Raw genomic sequence first — 17,515 nt, 5'->3', positions numbered from 1 at the left:
GTGCTCCTCCACACCCATGTTTGCGCCCGAACGAATGCAAATCGAAAAACAGTTTGTTAATTTTGATCGCATGCCATTTTTTTTTTTTTTCACTTTTCCTTTTTTCATTGTGCTTAATAATCTGTCCGCCTTATTTTTATCATTTGAACTCCAAACCGCTTCATAACTTGATGCAGTGGCTCATCTTTCCAGTTTGAATTTTCATAGCAAGTTATGCGTATGAGAGGGGAAGTGGCGATAAGGGGAATGATCCGCATGGTGGGCTTTTGGCCGGGTGGTGGACCTCTGGCGGAGTGATGGGCATTTAGCCGAGTGCCCATTTAAGTGAACATGCGTTTAAGTGAGCATGCTTGATAGTTTACATGGAAGTGGTAGCCCTTTCCCCTCCGCGGGGGATGAAATCTGGATGGTTACTCCACTTTGGGAGGTGCGCGGGTAGTTTGTTTTTTTTTCTTATTTTTACCCACGGTTAGGGTCTTGCAATAGCCAGATCAGCCTCGGCATCTTTTCGCGTGTTTGGGAAAATGGAACACCGCAAGTACTCAGGGGGGTAAACAAAATTGGGACGATGAGAAGGATTAGAAGGATGGGCACAACTTGGTATTCTCTTTTTTTTTTCTCTCTCTTACGTCTTTTGCACCCCTCTTTGGTCTTCTCCACTGATCCCCCTTGGACGTTCACTCGTCTCAGACTTAACGAGAAATTTGGCTCGAGTACACTTTTGAGGTTTTTTTTTTCTTTTTTTTTTTTTTGGTTCTTCCTTCCAAGTGTAAGGCAACACATTTGGGTGGCCTTTCGAGGACCCTCATTTTGCACTACTAAGTAATTTTGTTTTTCGGATAGGCCAGTTGGTTCCTTCCGCGTTTGTTCCATCGCTATCCGACTTGCGCTTCTCCCCTCTTGAGCGAAGATGTGCGTGGGCACACACCTCCGCGTGGCAACTTGAGGAGAAACGAACCAGCACACACACCATGAAGATGATGAGGAGGATACTACTTTCTGCCCTGGTGGCACTAAGCATTATAGTGGCCCATTGCAGCCAAGTCAAGGACAAACTATTTAAAGAGATAAGAAGCAACACGACATTTTTAGTACTCAATGAACCCATTGTCGATCTGGGGATCAGTGAAGGGTTACTCCACACCCTGTTTTTCGATTTGGAGATCGGAGAGAACCTATACACACTGGATGAGAATCTATTGAACCGGAAGAATTTGAAGCATACCAATATTTTCCACCTGCTGATGGATATATATAAGCAGGTGGGGAGCAGCGAGGTGGAGAGCAACGGGGGGGGAAATTCCATTCGCTACGTATTCCTCTGCACCCCTTTCACAAGAGTGCAGCCGCTAAACCTGGAGCTTCTCCTGAGGAAGTTCAACAAGTACATTTACAACAGGAAGAGTCACCAAAAGGGGGACATAGATGTGGGGGGGATTCTCAAGGAGTACAATGAGGAGGTGCGCGGGAAGAGAGAGAAACCGGTCGGCATGAGCAGTGAGAGCGGCAGTAAAAGCGGCAGTAATAGCGGCAGTAATAGCGGCAGTGGGAGGGGCATCCCCGCGAAAGACCTCATAGAACGGATGCTGCAAGACGAAGTAGACCTCCTTCTGAGTGACGACAACGAAGGGAGTGACAAGTTTGTGAAGCCAGGTGACACGTACAAGGGGCTCTTCGTTGGCTACGCATTTAGTGAGCAACCGCCGTCCGGTGCAAGTGAAACCGCCGCTAATAATGGGTTCCCCTTCCCCTCCCTAAATAGTGGCATCATAATGGACATCACTCTGTTAAGGCGGCTTTACGACCATCTGGTGGTGCATTCCGCCGCGGAGAGTTTAAAGCTGATAAAAGACAACGTGCGAGAGTTGTCCAACTATATTGGGGAGCACCTGCAGGTGAAGCTAACCCCATTTGAAAATGCCTGCCTCAGTGATAAGGACAACGTCTTCCTTGTTGAGAACGAGGGGGAAACGAAATACGACGTGTATAGGTATTACCTCGTGCAGCATTTATTTAGGGATTACAAGAAGGATAATCATGCTGATAAGGAGGATAATCTGGGAGGGACAAACACAACGATGATGATGACCCCTCCCCCAACAGATGAGGAAGAACCAACCGATGTCGAACTGGCACAACTAATCATCGCCTACTTCAATCTTGCTTACCCTATATCTACGTGCGCAAGTTACTCCATCCGTTCGAAGCAGGAGACCTTCGTAGATTACGACAGCTACCACCTCCTCAGCATTGAAAATGAAATCAAGTTAGAGAAATATATCAAAGAAACTGAATTCGTACACTATAAGTCCATCGATGAATATAAGACTAAATTGAGTCAGATCAATCAGAAGTATGATGCCCTCCTTGATGAAAGTGAACGTCACTGGACTCATAAAAATATTCTCCTGGCGGTGGTGACCAGTGCGGAGACGGAACATCGAATAGCCCACGTGAAGAGCACCTATGATAATAAGGAGAACACCGAGCGGGTGTTTAATTCGTACCGGGGGAATGGGGGGGAGGGACAGGCCAAATTGAAAGGCTCCGCTGGAGGGAGTGCCTCCCGAAAAGGCAACCAATCAGGGGGAGCAAAATCCAAAGGGCAGGATAAACCCTCCTCAAATGGAGATCTTTTCAATCACGACTTTCTCAAGAGCGCCTTCGAAAACGAGAACATAGACATCGAAATAGTTTACTTTTCCGATAAGGAGAGCAAACAGTATGATGACACCCTCCACCTGGACGAGGAAGACAAACAGGGGGACTCTAAGAACGATCGCGAATTGGGAAAGAAAGAAAAAAATATTATTTACTACCTTTATGAGGAATACGTCAGGAAAAACTCTCCAATAAATTTCTTCTTCATTTCTCATGATGATACCTTCGTCAATGCGAAGACCTTAATCGATGTGATTAACCTAACTCGTAACGAATGCACTCACTCGAGGAGACACATGTTTAAGAAATACGTCAAATCATTTGACCATATGGAGGAAAGGGAAGCTGATTTTTTGAAAAACTTCGGCAAGAGGTACTTACACCTCTACAGGTATTTGAAGACAAACTTCGTCAAAACGATTGACTCGTTGAAAAGATACGATTACATTCCGACTTACTGCGAAGGCGCGGGGGGAGGCAAGGGTGTGTCTGGCTTGGCGCCTCTCACGAATGTCCCCCTTTACATCGGCAAGAGGTACTCGCGCAACTCCTTCGCAGAGGATGGAAGCAGCTTCTTCCACTACTTGGCGGGGGCTGCCGGGATGGTCCTCAACGGGGAGGCCGTGAAGAAGATCTACTTCTGCAAGGGGGCCTGCACTGTGGACGCTTCCAACGAGGCGGCTACCCTTGGGCGGTGCGACTTCCGCCTGCTGAACGACGCCGCTCTTGGCCAGTGGGCCAAGGGGTTGGGCATCTTGCCCATCAACTTCGAAGGCTTCTTCCCCAACGGCCCCGAACAATACCCCGCAGATTACCTCAGCACGATTACGCCCGTTTCTTTTCACCGTCTCAATGAAGGGAGGACCGCTGAAAAAACGAAGGAGGCGTTCTTTCATCACCTAGTTAGTCCTACCCAAAAGAGAAACAAAACGAACCAGGAGGAGACAGACATGCCTGTAGATTACCTCGATAGGAATTACAAAAATACAATAGACAACATCTTTCATTTCTTCTTCTACGTTAATAATGCCAAAGAGTGCAAATCCGATGAGTCTATAATCAAAACGACGGAATGGATTTATAACAAAATGGGATCTAGTAGAAAATTTAATCACCTCTTTGATATGAGTACCTTCTTTACAAGCGACGTGGAAGAGATGCTCTACTTCCAGAAGAGGTCAGCTAGCAAGGGGAAGCTTAACAATAAAAAGGGAAGCAAGGAGACGTACAGTAACAATTATGTTCAGAGGAATGATGCACCAGGTGGGGGGGATGAGTCAGGTGGGCACCCCCACCCTGGAAGGGAAGACTTAGGCAATTTTGCTACAATGGATGATCTCGGAGAAGAGGATGACTTGGGGGAGGAAGACCCTCATCTGGGATCCATGGCAGGCTTCGGACCGCTAGACGATCTGGACGAAGAGGAACACTTCGATGATGAAGATTACGACTATGAGAAGTACCTGGATGGAATAGAGGCGCATAGGAAGGGCACCGGAGGGGGCTCTACGGATGATCTACCGGATGCCCCCAAATCGGGTAGCGATGGCGACGGAGACGACAACCAGGACGATCACGACAACCAGGACGATCACGACGACCAGGACGATCACGACAACCAGGACGACCAGGACGACCAGGATGATCACGACGATCATGACAACCACGACGACCATTTTAATTTGCCCCCTGATGGAGGTGACAACATCGATGACACTTGGAATCTGCCCCCTGATGGAGGAGAATTATAGAATTCGTTTTGGAGGAACATCCATGTCTCCTTTCCCACGCGCGGCGAAACCTACCGAGTGTGCTGCTGCGCGGGCGAGATTCACCACCATGAGGTTTTCTCCTCCCCCCTGTTCCGCCAGCTCTTATGTGCCTCCTCGCTGTTAGTGCTTCCCGTGTGTGTCAGCTTCCACCACACAATGCTCCTACACCGCTGCGGTGCTATACAGCGGCCTACCTGCCCATTTGCCTTTTTTTCTCTTCTTAAAGCATCCCGCGAAATCACGCACGCAGGAATGGTCGTTACAATATGACGAAGTCTTATTTCTTTTTTTTCTTTTTTTTTGATGCATCTTGAAATGATGCAATGGATGGGTTATGTGCCACAGCGCGCAAGGAGCAAATCGGAATGGGTCTGTGCTCAAAAGAGGTAGCGACGCTTGCGCAGGTGCAAGTGTATGGGCAGGTAAATAAAACGGGAAAGGGGAAACAACGCGGTTTGAGTGCCGCACCGATAGCGGCACACACAAAAACATCAGCACACGAAAACACTGTTATCTTTGTATCACATAATGTATTATTGTGGGGGGGAGGCTCCCCTCTAGTAGCCCAGCTTTCTCAAAGGCTACTTCCCGTTTGAGGAACTGGCTCCCTCCAACGCTACTGTGTGTAGTGCCTATCCGTGGCACACCGCTTAGGGACGCCCTTCCGGAGCGCACTCCTCGTAGTACATGCTCCGCAGGCGGTAATTCAAATCTTCCATTGGCCCCAAGTTGATCGGATTAAAAAAGAGAAACTCTTCCGACGTGTAGCCCTTCGCATAGGCATTCATGGACTGCAAAATCTCAAGGGACAAGTTATTGTTCAGGTGGCACTTCTTCACTAAGGATAAGCTGGTGAGAGATTTCTCCCGAGGCGAACCGTTAGACAATGATGCATCATTTGGGGCGATTAGGTAACGGTGCAGGTGGTCATACGTGTTTAGGAGATGTGCCCCTTTGCCGTCATTCCATGCTGCGTCTAAGGTTACTAAATCTTCACTTGCACGCAGGAAGCTTAGGTTGAATTGTGCTCGTCTTCCCCGTCCGCTGGGCAGCGCAGCGCTCTCACCACGGTCATCGCAGTCACCAAGGCCATCGCTGTCACCAAGGCCATCGCTGTCACCAAGGCCATCGCTGTCACCAAGGCCATCGCTGTCACCAAGGCCATCGCTGCCATCGCGTCCCACTGCGTACATGTCGTAGTTTATTCCCTCCCGATTATTTTCTTCAATTAGGTTTCGTATGACTCTGCCGATGTAGCTGCTTTCCCTAAGGACGCGATTTTCCTCAACGTCGCTCACTGCGTCGTCTTCGCTGAAGTATTCGTCCGGCTCGTTTACCTCGTCTGTCACGTCGGGGTGCGCCTTTCTTCCGGTATCACCGCTATCATCCTTGTCAGCATCCCTGCCATCATCACTGCCACCATCACCAGTGCTGCCAGTTTGCCGCTTCCCCCCCAGGGGGCTGGCCTCCATACGGTACTGCTCCTCATCCCGGTTATTATACACCCACGTGAGAAAAAACAAAAAAGTGGATAAGCAGTAACGCAAGTAATTGATTCGCAGCAAGTCGTATTTGTTTATGGAGAATGCGCTTGGGGAGGCACCTTCGCTTGTCGCTTCCGATGGCACTTCTCTATTGTCCCCCTCAACAGTCGTCGCGTCACCCCCCTTGGACCTCTTCTTCCTCACGTCAAGAATGATTATCTCTTTCGAATCGAAGATCTTCACAGAAAGAATGTCGATCCCTCTCAGATTTGTTCTAGTATTTAGGATAACGTTATCATGGTATGGTAAAGACGACAGAAAGAAGGTTAGAAAATATCTGTTTGGAATAACGGTGGCGTAATTGACCCACGTGTATGTGTCATTGGTGCAGCTGTAATCGATACTTGAGCAGACTGCAAAGATGTCTTGTGTCTGTCTTTTGTATATCCCCTTTTGTGCATCGTAATCAAATGGGCACAGGGACAGGAAGCCAAGGATGGATCTAAAACTCAAATTGCACTTCATTTTTTTCCGTTTACCTTTGTTGCTCAGGTCAGAGCAATTGGAAGTGGAATTGGAGACAGCTAAAGCAGCTTCTCCCTTCTTCTCTTCTGAGTTGTCACCGTTCTGGTTGGCGAAGTTGGCAGCGGCTTCACACTCATCCTTCTCCGATTCACCCTTGTTCTCCTCCCCATCTTCCTCCTCCTCGCACAGGTTCGCATGGAAATTGGTGCAACCCACGATATCGCCTTCGTTTTTTTCTGTCACTTGTCCGCTATTTTGCCCCCACTTCTTGGCTTGGAGCTCCGCGCGCCGCACCTCCCTTTCCGCCTTCTCCCGTTTGCTGACCTTGTAATTGTCCGTGTTCAGCAGGGTCCACTTCACGAGGAAGAGATGCTTTGGATTGTTCATCTCGTACTGGTGGTTAAAATAGTTACTGATGCGAGAAGAACCGGACCGCTGATGAGGACCGCGATGAGAGGCTCCCCTCCACAGGGGAATGCTGAAGCAACTACGACCGCTCGAAAACATGTTAATGAGGTGGGTACAGAGAGACGCGCTGTTAATTTCATCTTTCTGATTCACATGTACGGGGACTATGGCTTGAACGGGCTGCACCAGGCTAATGATGTTGTGGTGAAAGTTTAGCAGAATGTTCTTCTCTGTGTCGTTTCCATACATGTGAAGAAGGTCCCTTTTTATTTTCTCCATTGTTCCATCATACAGCATCGCGTTTGTCCTGTTTGAAAGGACTTTTCTAACTTCAGGCCCAACTAGCACGCCATAGTTGCCTCGAGCGCTGCGTTGGTTAAGCGGCGTGTCTGCCCCGTCGGTGACAGCAGGGGGGGAGAAGCAGCAGGAGCACCCGGAGGAAGAGCAGCCGCAGCACAACACCGCATGACGGGGAAGAGACTCATTTAAGTACTTGTTCACACCCCCCTTGTCAGAAAAGTGGATGATGTAAAAGTTCATCGTCTGAAGCAAGTCGAAGGATAAATAGGGACACATGATCAAGAGGGCTTTCCTTAAAACGCTCAGATCGTGGTAGTAGGGCCCCCTAAAGTATATGCAATTTTTTACATTCAATTTTTGTTGAGTGATATAGTTTAGTAGGGCGAGGAGCTTCTTCCCCTTGCCCTTCTTTTCAGTTTCACTCTGGATAGGTAAAAGTGGAGATCCATGGATAAACAGGGGGGTGAAGGAAAGACAAAAGAGAAACTTCAAATAAAGGTTTTCATTGGAAGGGTCGTAACATGAGTATCTGGTGACGATGCGGAAGACGTTCTTGGCGGTTAGGGGTTCCTCCGTGGGATCATCACGAGGAGTGGCTTCCCCTCCATTATGTTGTAATCCGGTGTTCAAACACGTGGGAGGCACTTCCCCCTTGATGAGATTCAAAAGGTACACCGCCGACCTGTACGCATTGCTGCCTGTCCAGAGGATCTTTAACAATCGCTTGCACAGAGTGTTAACTGTGCTTATGACACAGAGAAGCTTCTTCGCATTGATGTTGTTTCGCTTGCTCATTAGTGTACACGTGGTAACGTAGTAGCTCCTCAAGTGAGATCTTACAAACTTGCTCTGATTTTTTAGATCTTGGACGTATAGACAAAATAGACATAGCCATTCGATGAACACGTGGCGGAGCATAATCGGTTCAGAATAGGTTCGTCCATCAAAGTACTGTTTCTGCTTCAGGGACATTTCCAGGGACACGCCATACGCGTAGACACTCTTCGATGTATACAGATTGAAAGATGGAAATATATCGTTTGTGCTGATGATGGCGGTTATAATGATCGCATCGAATGTTACGTTCATTAGAACCCCGAAGAGGAGAAGTCGGCACAGATTTATGCTCATGTTATAGCGGATCATTATCTGTCCAATGATGGAAATGACTAACTTGCCCTTGATCTTAATCACAGCCTTCATTCTTTCTAGCTCGTGTCGCGTGCTCCGTATCTTTTCCCTGGATGGCTGCTCGATGATCATGCTGAGCACATCATACATGCTTAGCTTGTTATGCGGCAAAGCATCAACTCGGGTGGCAGACCCATCAGGTGTAGTCTCCGTGACACTCGCTTTGTTGGGCCCTCTTATCAGCTGACTCAACACGGACATGCTCTTTAAAATGTATAGATAGAGGAGGTGCAAACTGTGGGTGTAAATCTCGCTCACTTTGTGATCTCTCAGGAGATTCAAAAAATGTTTGCTGATCATCCGGATGCATATCCCATGGCATGTCCTCCCACATCTTCCCTTCCTCTGCTCCATGGATGACTTATTAATCCATTTCTTTACTAAGATGTGTGCTTTCCTCTCCGAATTGTATTCAATATTCTTCTGTATGCAGAAGTCGATGACTAGTCGGACATTTGGGATGGTAATGGAACTCTCCGCGATGTTCGAAGAGAGAAAAATGTTAATACCGTCCCTGTCGCTTTCGTGTAACTTATGAATGGTGTTGTCGTAGAGGCAGCTGTGGAGTATATGGATGTGGAACCTCACTTGGTGCTTCTTCGCATTGTTGTTGATAATGATGCAGAGCTGATGGTACATGTCTGTTATGTCCTGCATTCCGGAGAGGAAAATCAGGACGCTGTCTCCGAGAAGGCACAGGTTGTGCACTAGCTCCAGACACAGCCCCGAGATGTTCGAAAAGACGTTGGCTGGTATAATTTGCTCCACGTCGATGTCTTTGTTCGTCTCACCCCTCTCCTTTTTGGAGTTAAACAGATTTATGCTCTTGTCGTATTCGTTCTTTATTCTCTGGAGCAGTGCTTCTGCGCCCCCGGAGAGGTGCAGCTTCCTGCGGTTCTTCTGGCGCAGGATGAATTCGATTACCTTTTCGCACCTGGGTGGGCGCCCAAGGGACGGGGTTAGCCAGCCGCTTGATGGAACGTCCGTTCCTGACTCCATACACACTTCGCTAGGTTGGCCCCCTTCCCCGTCGCTCTCATTCTCCTCCTCGAGGCCACCTCCGTGCGCGTACCGCATTATATCCTCTATGTAAAATGTGTCAATACTGTAAATCTTGGTGCCTATGAAAATCGATCCCATGGAGATGCTCTCATGTTCGAAGTATGAGTAGAATAGCTTGCTCTGCATCGTCGCGGACATTATGACTAGTTTGAAAATCGGTTCATCCTTCCTCCTACTGTGTAGGTATACCTTAATGAAAAGCAGCACGATGTCAAGGAGAATGCTCCGGTCGTGAATCTCATCGATGATTATGTGTGTGAATTTCCTATACATATTTCGATGATGAAGAAACAGCTTAAAAAGAAAACCGATAGTTATATACGTTACTAATGTTTTCTCGCTGTCATAGACTGCCTCCCCTGCGATTCTATAACCTACTGTGTTGCCTAGCTTATCGCTGATCAGTTCGGAGAGAATCCTAGCTAAGGAGATGCAAGCGATTCTTCTCGGTTCAGTTACAATGATGTTTATTTTCTCTTTCCCTTCTTTGAGATGCTCTTCCAGCAGGAACTTGGGCACACATGTTGACTTTCCCGAGCCTGTCTCCCCTTGAATGAACGTGATGTCATTCTGTTCTATCATTTTTAGGATTTCATTTCTGGAGTTATAAATGGAGAGCTTCTGTATGTTCCTCTGGGCGCTCTTTTGGCTGTCCTCGGTCAGGAGGATTTTCTTCTCTCTCTTGGGTTTGACTCCCCCGGGGAGGGCCATTTCTGGGGGGGTTTTCCCTTGCCGGGTTGCTACTCGGCGGTCTGCTACTTGGCCCTTCCCTTCACTGGCTGCTGCTGGGAGGGCCCTCTGGAAGCGGTTAGCACCGGAGCGATTGCCAACGAAACGGTTCGCGGAGGAGGGATTAGCAACGAAGCGATTACCAGCGAAGCGGTTACGAATCAGGCGATTATCAACGAAACGATTTCGGTGGTTGGAGTCGCCATAGTTACCGCAGTCACCGCGTTCGTCCCCCTGGTGCATACTCACTGCATAGGGGGAATCACTCTCCTCAGCGAAGGTCCTATATTGCAATTCTCCATTTTGGCCCAGCACACCACTTCCACTGGGTTGATGCCTCTGCCTGTTTACTGCCTCCTGCATAGGGTGCTCCCCCCCACTGTTACCTCCCCGCTGACCAAAGCTCTCTCTACGCCTGTCATTATAATCTGGGAACGGTTCCGCCCCATAGGGGTTGTTCCCTGGCAAGGCGCAGTAGCTGTCTCGGGCGCCGTTTGGGTTGTCAACACGGGGGGGGTACCCCTTCTGGGCGGCATACCCGTTCTGGGCTGCATACCCCTGCTGGGCGGCACCCCCATGGTGGAATCCCACGGACGAGGGCGCACTAGCAAGCGCTCGCGGGTCATACCCCGTGGGGAAGCCTCCAGATGAGTTAGCAGCGGAGGAAGAAGCAACAGACACAGCCATGCCTGCATAAGAGTGATGGTCCCCCCGAACCATATGTTGTCTGCCATGATTAGGGTGATATATCCAATTGTTCACGTGCATGCTGCTACCATGTGGAAGCATTCTGCTCATTCCGACTTGATCCACGTTCAGCGGGACCCTCACGAAGCTGTTAAAAATGGCTCCATTGGGGGCATCTCTATAGAGTAATTCTCCTATGCCATTATTACTGCATGAGTGCCCCCCCCCGAGGTGCTCATTTTGCGTCTTTTTTATTGGGTGCGTACCCCACGATTGTTCATCTCCAAAAGAATCCTGATGATAATTGCTGCATTTAGCAAGCGAGGTTTCTTGCCTGAGGTACACCTGGTCATTTTGGTACTGGTAATATGTTGGCAGGGGTGCTGCTCTCCTTTCACAGGGGACGTTTGGAGGCCCCCTCTCGGCTGCGTTAAAATGGGTTTCATTGGGTCTTCGCATCGGATGATGGTGGTACCCCTCTGGGTTACTTTGTTCCAACATGTTACTGGGCTGCCTTTCCTCCTCGCCGTTCATTTGGTAGACTCAAAAATAGGAAGAGATCTGCCTTATGAAGAGCTCTGCCTTATTTATTTATTTTTCCCCTCTCTCTTCAACGTGCTTCTATATAGCTACCTTGGATGGGCCACCTTTCGTGGGAAAATAGGTTACTTAACGGTATGGGGACACTCCGCGTTTGGCCCATGAGTCACATTTCTGGCAACGTGCAAAAAGTGCCCACGGTCGGATGGAACAGGTGAAGCACATCACTCGAGTTGTTCCTATCTGTAACTGTCCCATTTGTGTCTGTTCCCCATCCGGTGAGCTCCGAAACTGAACGAGTAAAGCATATAACGCAGAAAAAAAAAAAAAAAAAGAAGGTGCAAATTAACAAAGTGCGAAATTAAATAGATTAAGCACAAGGGGGGTGGTTAACCAGCGAGGTGACCCGAAAAGGAAAGCCGCTACGCGAAGTGGTCAGCACTGACTTGAAACAAATGTAGAAGAACGTTGTGGCTCCCTGGAAAAGGGAAAAAAACTACGCAGCAGGAACAGCGCGAAAAAATCGGCGAGTCTAAAATTACACACTCGATCAGCGCGTGGGCATAAAGAACTCTTCGGAAAGAAAAAAAAAAAAATAAAAAAATTATGCTGGGGAGAATCCGTTGCCAAATCTTAAATCGTGGCGTCAAATGGGGAGCCAAAAGAGGGGCGAAAAGCCGAGCAACATTTTTTTTTAAAAAAGAAAAGGTAGGATCGAGGCATGTGACGAGCACCATCGTGTAAGGGTGAGGCGAAGAAGTAGTAACACTAGTAGTAGTAGCAGTGGTAGTAGTAGCCCTAATGCACCACGCGGAGGAACATAACCGGGTCAAATGCACGCCGCCCACGTGGATACGCAGTGGGAACGGTTCGCATGTTCGGGGATGTATACATGCACACAGCCTACATGCATTCTCAAACCGAAAAGTGGCACCTAATTATTGTGTCTCTCGATGACCAGGATTGATAACACAACACCATTTCTTTTCACGTCGCAAGCAAATCACGGGTTGGCAAAAAAAAAACGATGATAGACTTTTGTATTTACCTTGCGCAGCGGCTGCTGTGCCGAGCAAACACGCTGAGTTATATGCGGAGCTTCAATTCAATGAGGTGTCCTCTTGACGAATTCAGACGGGCATGCAGCGTGGCGGAGGAAGCCTTACAACGTTAACCAGAGGAGAAGGGCACATAAGGAAGGTAAGGAAGAACCTACCGGTTCGAAGTTGCATGACTCGACTTCCAACTTTGGAAAAAAAAAAAAAAAAAAAAACAATCTTCATGTGCGCGCAGTGGCACTGTTCCACCGTGGCTCCGTCGTCTTTAGCCCTTTTCTCATTATTACAGATGTGAGAAAAAGGGTACACCTCCTGTGATGTCTCACGATGCTGGGAAAGTACTGGGAAGGCGGCCAAAAGAGGGGAAGGGGGAGTAGCAACGGTGGCAGGGGAACAGTCGTTCTTTTCCCCACCGGAGGGTCTTCACCCCCGGGCAAATCACCAATTGGTAAAAAAAAAAAAAAAAGAAAATGGCTCATTAAAAATAAAAGTTGTACATTTAAAAAATCCAAAAAGGGAGAGAAAATTAAGAAAAAAACAGAAAGCCGAATGGGGAACGAACTTACACATGCGACAAGTCAAAGATGAGGGAGTGAGGTGTACTCCTCACAAGATGAGAAGAGAAACGGATAGATTTTACCCCCTCGGCGCGACGTTTACCTTCAATTATTCAGTTTGTTAATGTAAGATAATATATTGTCCTCGTTAAAGTACGTATTAAGGCTCTTCTTGCTCTGTTGCATCATTTCTATGTTGCCATTGGAACAGATTTTCACCTCTTCATCCTTGTGGATAGCCTTCTTAACAGTCCACTTGTTCTCATTTAAAAAAATCTCCAGTTCGTTCATATCCCGCAAATTCAAATAAGTCGCCATATTTTCAAGAGAAATATTTTCGAAGCTTAACGTAATACAGTTTAGTATATACTTCCTAATGTTGCAGAGAAAAGTGTCGTGATTTGTCAAGAAGGAGTAGTCACAACTGCGATTGTCCATCCATTGGTTGTTGTTGATGCAGCTCCACATTTTAATAAAATGACACTCTTTAATTAAGTCGTAGAGATATACGATGCTTCTGATGTGGTCGTCATACAGATTGGGGTTAATGAGACTGAGGTAGATATTCATGTCGATGTCGTTTATATTGTATAGGACACAGACGAGGATTTTTTTGATTACAATTTTGTCGAAGCAGTGTGGGTACAGACAGAAGAGCCTCAGCAGAGTTAGCATCACTTCGTTGTCGAAGTATTCGTTGTTTCCGAAGGCGATGTCGACGTAGTCACTAAGGATTTCTGTGAAAAAGGTGTAGAATAATGGTTGGGGGCGGAGGCGTCAAAATGTGGCATATATGCTTCGAGCATTAGGGTCCTCCGTTTGGAGCTATCGCCAAACGGGGTGAGATATCATTAACGATCCTCTTCTCTTCACTTTTCCCCTTCTCATTAGGTGGAGTGACCCTCCACCCTCTATAACCACGGGGACGCAACTCCGTCCGAGGTCTTTTTCCTTTACTCCTATAACTTACTCAGCTTGGAAGCGTTGAACATCATATGAGGATAAACCTTAATGGCCTGAACCTCCTCGATAATATTCTTCACATCCATGGTTGGTAAATTTCGAACGAGTATTATATATATATATGTGACTCTCCTTTACGGTTAGGTAAAAGAAAAAAAAAAAAAAAAAAGAAAAATTCTTCACGGTTAACTCCTCGTAGCAAATATTTTTAAACAAACTGGTCGCTTCTAATTCGCAAAATGGCGAGCGAATGGCGTGCTGCTCCCTTTCGTGGGGCCCTTTTGCAGGTGGGCACTCATCAGCTGGGACCAAATGGGCTCCTATGCAGGAGTAGCTCCTTCAATGTATGCCTAATTCCGCTTGCATTCGCTTACCATGCGTTTTATCGCAAAGGTGATGTGTTGTGGGAGCGGAAGAAGGCAGAAGAGGTGAGTCAGCTATAAAAAAAAAAACATATACATAAAATATACATATATATAAATATAACATATACATCATATTCGCTTCGACGACGCGCATACATAGTGCTATAACTGCATGACCGCGGAAACTCTCGAAGAAAAGAAGGGTGGGCGCCGCGTCGTGGATGTGCATACCGTTAAGTACGCTCATTGTTTATACGTATACTTGCCGGCGCGCAGATGCCCACTATTCCAACACCTTTTTCTGTCGGCGCGATCACGTGGCAGTTCATTTGAGAAGCACGCCGCGCAGAAATGAATATCACAGTGAGGAGGAGCTAAAAATGCACGCACGCGAATGTGAAGGAACGATTGCGATGAAGTGCCCCCAAATTTATCACTCCCCAGCAAATGCGCTTCGCATAAGGGGAAGCCTCATTTTTCCCGCGCCATTTCTCAAACCTCGGAATGTTTGCATATTATGTCCCACCACCCCCCTTCTTCCTTACCCCTTGCGCAGCACCGCACCAGCCATCTCGCACGGAGCGATTTGTTTCCCCCCTTGGCGCACGCATTCAATGTGACGTATGCAAATGCATACCACTCCTCACATTACGAAGAAAGGGAATTTTTTTTTCTTCTTTTTTTTTTCTTTTTTTTTTCAATTTGCTGAAAGCACATTTTTGTGTGAAAAGGAAAGTCGTACGCCCAGCCGTAGGCCCCTATCACTTCGTTTTGATTCCCTCCCCCCCTTTGTTTGTAGCACTGATTTCGTTTTATTATTGTGGCTCCACCTTATTGCATTCTTCCCCACCGCGCTGCGCCGCCCTGTACTGTACCACACCGCATCGCATCACATTTTATTATATTTTTTTTTTTCCCGCCAAAGTGCCGCTCCACTCGGTGGATAAATCGCCACTTAGGGGCAAAAAAAGGGACGTCCAACCGCACGCCTCCCTGCAGTTCCTTCATGTTTGCTAATAGCCACCCCTGTACCTGCATGCGGGGAAAGGAGGGAAGGCATAGACGCAAGCAGAGGAACAGACATTACATTTAGTTACCCCGACAGAGGGGGCTACACCCAAACAGCCGCAAATTGCGCGAACGCCGCTTCTACGCAGGACAAAAGGGAATAGGCCAAAGCACACCCCAAAAGGAGGAACAACCAGTGCAGGTTTTTTTTTTTTTTTTTTTTTTTTTTCCTTGCTCCCCAAGATTACCCAGCAACAAGTTAAAGCAACTCCGATTAGCAACTGTAAAATGTATTCCCTCTATGTCAACAACCAGCATGGTACGTTAGTTTACGAAAAGGTACGCGCTCGAGTCGTTCAAGTGTGACGCATGCATATGAGCGACACGCTAGTTGTAGTGCGCTGGGTTGTCGTCCTCGATTATGCCTCTTTCATCTCGCGTCCATCCTGCTTCCTCCCCCCCCTGCAGCACTTCAGCGACGAAATAAAGCTAAATAGTAATGAAGAAATAAGACTGGCCTCCATGCTGCACGGCATTTCGACCATATCTGAGAAGATCAATGTGCATGCATCCCCCCTAAATGAATCGAAGAGGAACATTTTCAAGTCACTAGAGAAGAAGGGCATCGAGACAATCGAGGGAGATGGTTTCAAAATCCAGTGTTACGACACGTTGACAGGAATTAAAATCTTCATTGTGCACAAAGATGACCTCAACATCGAAGCGAACACTTATTTGAAAAGGGTTCACGAATTGTATAGCGACATCATTTTGAAGAACCCCTTCTACGACATTGATATGCCTATACGTTCTGCGGTTTTTAATGAGCAAGTCGAGAAGCTCTTCGCTGGCTTGTGATCTCAGAAGGGAGCTTCGCGCGGGAGTCGGCGCGGGCGCAGATAAGTGTCTAATCAGCTAGGCGACCAAACGGACAAACGTAGACAACCCATTTGGCATACACAACCTACCCGCGCATGCGAAAATATTATTTTTTCTCCCCTCGGCGAGTTGCACAAAACTGCGCGTAGTACCCACCCCGTGTGAATACCACCCCTCGGGAGCCTACCACGGGGGAATCTGAACCGTAGCGTCGGCAGAGAGAACGTCTTGAATTGTAACCACCTCAGCGCTTTACCGCTTCATTGCCTTATCGCCTTATCACCTTACCACCTCACCCCACCAGAGCGCTAAAATGAACCTCTTCCTTAATGTACTCATTTTGATTGACGCAGCGAGTGTTACGTTCCTCTCAGTAACATTTCTTATGATCAACTTGAATGAAGAAAGTCTGGTACTAAGTGAAGCACACCGAGAAAATGGGAAAAAGGCTCTGGTAGTAGCCATTTTGTTGTATGTAGTTTTTTTAATTTTCCTCTTTACCTACAAAGCCTACAAAAACAAGCGAAAGCTGTACAACAACTTCTTCATGAAGAAGAGAAATAGCCCCAGGTATGTTCAGCTCGCTAGCACTTATTTTTCAGGCACAGACGAGTATGAGCAGTACGAGCTGAGCAAGATTTAGCGTCACGTTAGTTTGTGTTTGTGTGTGTGGGTTGGGTGGGGGTAGACGAGTGCACACAGTTGTATGTGTCTGCAGCGGTGTGCAACATCCACATGCGAGTTTGCCGTCGCTGTAGTCCTTGCAAACCTTTGCTTGTCGAACAAGAAAGAAGCAGGATAAAAGTAATTAAAATTAGCAGCCGATTTTAATGTTTCTACTTACAGTTCAGTCATACTAGTGAGCCTTTTATGTATGCTCATTTTTGTTTTAATTTTAGCTGATTTTTTTTTTTTTGACCCATTTTTGCAGCCATTTTTACAGCTATTTTTACAGTAATTTTTATAGTAATTTTTATCGTAGTTTTTTTTTTACCTGTCCATGTTGATATTTTTTTTTTTAAACCCCTTATTCATATTTTACCTTTTGAAGTAAAATATAACTCTTTTTTTTCACAAAAGTTGTAAAAAATGTGTAAATAACAAAATAGCCCTTTTTTTTTATCATAATTGGAGCGCGCCACAAGAGGGGAAGGTTTTCCCCCTTCTGACATGTTCTATTCTGGCGTCATTTCCCAATTGCAAATTTGCTCTGGGAACTGGCATTGCGCGCGGATACCTGAGCATACTGTGTGTATCCTTCCCCTGATAATAACTTTGAAACAAGTGCCCGTTTTTTTCTTCATCATTACGCAATGGGGAGAAATA

At 47.0% G+C, this 17,515-nt stretch overlaps 5 protein-coding genes across 5 annotated transcripts; 3 read left to right on the top strand and 2 right to left on the bottom strand.

Moving 5' to 3' along the window:
• Positions 1–971: 971 nt before the first annotated feature.
• Positions 972–4,412, top strand: C922_03914 (hypothetical protein; the record flags this gene model as incomplete). The annotated part of the gene is made up of 1 exon (XM_008819501.1): positions 972–4,412. One exon carries the CDS (start codon positions 972–974, stop codon positions 4,410–4,412), a length of 3,441 nt encoding a protein of 1,146 aa, XP_008817723.1.
• A 671-nt stretch (positions 4,413–5,083) lies between these two features.
• On the bottom strand, positions 5,084–11,353 carry C922_03913 (hypothetical protein; the record flags this gene model as incomplete). Its single annotated transcript, XM_008819500.1, has 1 exon — positions 5,084–11,353. The coding sequence occupies one exon, from the start codon at positions 11,351–11,353 to the stop codon at positions 5,084–5,086; it is 6,270 nt and encodes a 2,089-aa protein (XP_008817722.1).
• Positions 11,354–13,079: 1,726 nt separating this feature from the next.
• Positions 13,080–14,023, bottom strand: C922_03912 (hypothetical protein; the record flags this gene model as incomplete). Its single annotated transcript, XM_008819499.1, has 2 exons — positions 13,080–13,711; positions 13,945–14,023. The coding sequence occupies 2 exons, from the start codon at positions 14,021–14,023 to the stop codon at positions 13,080–13,082; spliced, it is 711 nt and encodes a 236-aa protein (XP_008817721.1).
• Positions 14,024–15,598: 1,575 nt separating this feature from the next.
• Positions 15,599–16,168, top strand: C922_03911 (hypothetical protein; the record flags this gene model as incomplete). Its single annotated transcript, XM_008819498.1, has 2 exons — positions 15,599–15,649; positions 15,779–16,168. 2 exons carry the CDS (start codon positions 15,599–15,601, stop codon positions 16,166–16,168), a joined length of 441 nt encoding a protein of 146 aa, XP_008817720.1.
• Positions 16,169–16,502: 334 nt separating this feature from the next.
• On the top strand, positions 16,503–16,832 carry C922_03910 (hypothetical protein; the record flags this gene model as incomplete). Its single annotated transcript, XM_008819497.1, has 1 exon — positions 16,503–16,832. The coding sequence occupies one exon, from the start codon at positions 16,503–16,505 to the stop codon at positions 16,830–16,832; it is 330 nt and encodes a 109-aa protein (XP_008817719.1).
• Positions 16,833–17,515: the final 683 nt, after the last annotated feature.

Source organism: Plasmodium inui (genome assembly GCF_000524495.1).
Source record: "Plasmodium inui San Antonio 1 unplaced genomic scaffold supercont1.18, whole genome shotgun sequence".
NCBI classification, from domain to species: domain Eukaryota; phylum Apicomplexa; class Aconoidasida; order Haemosporida; family Plasmodiidae; genus Plasmodium; species Plasmodium inui.
Note: the sequence above shows the minus strand (reverse complement) of the source record. Positions and strands in the feature narration are given on the sequence as shown.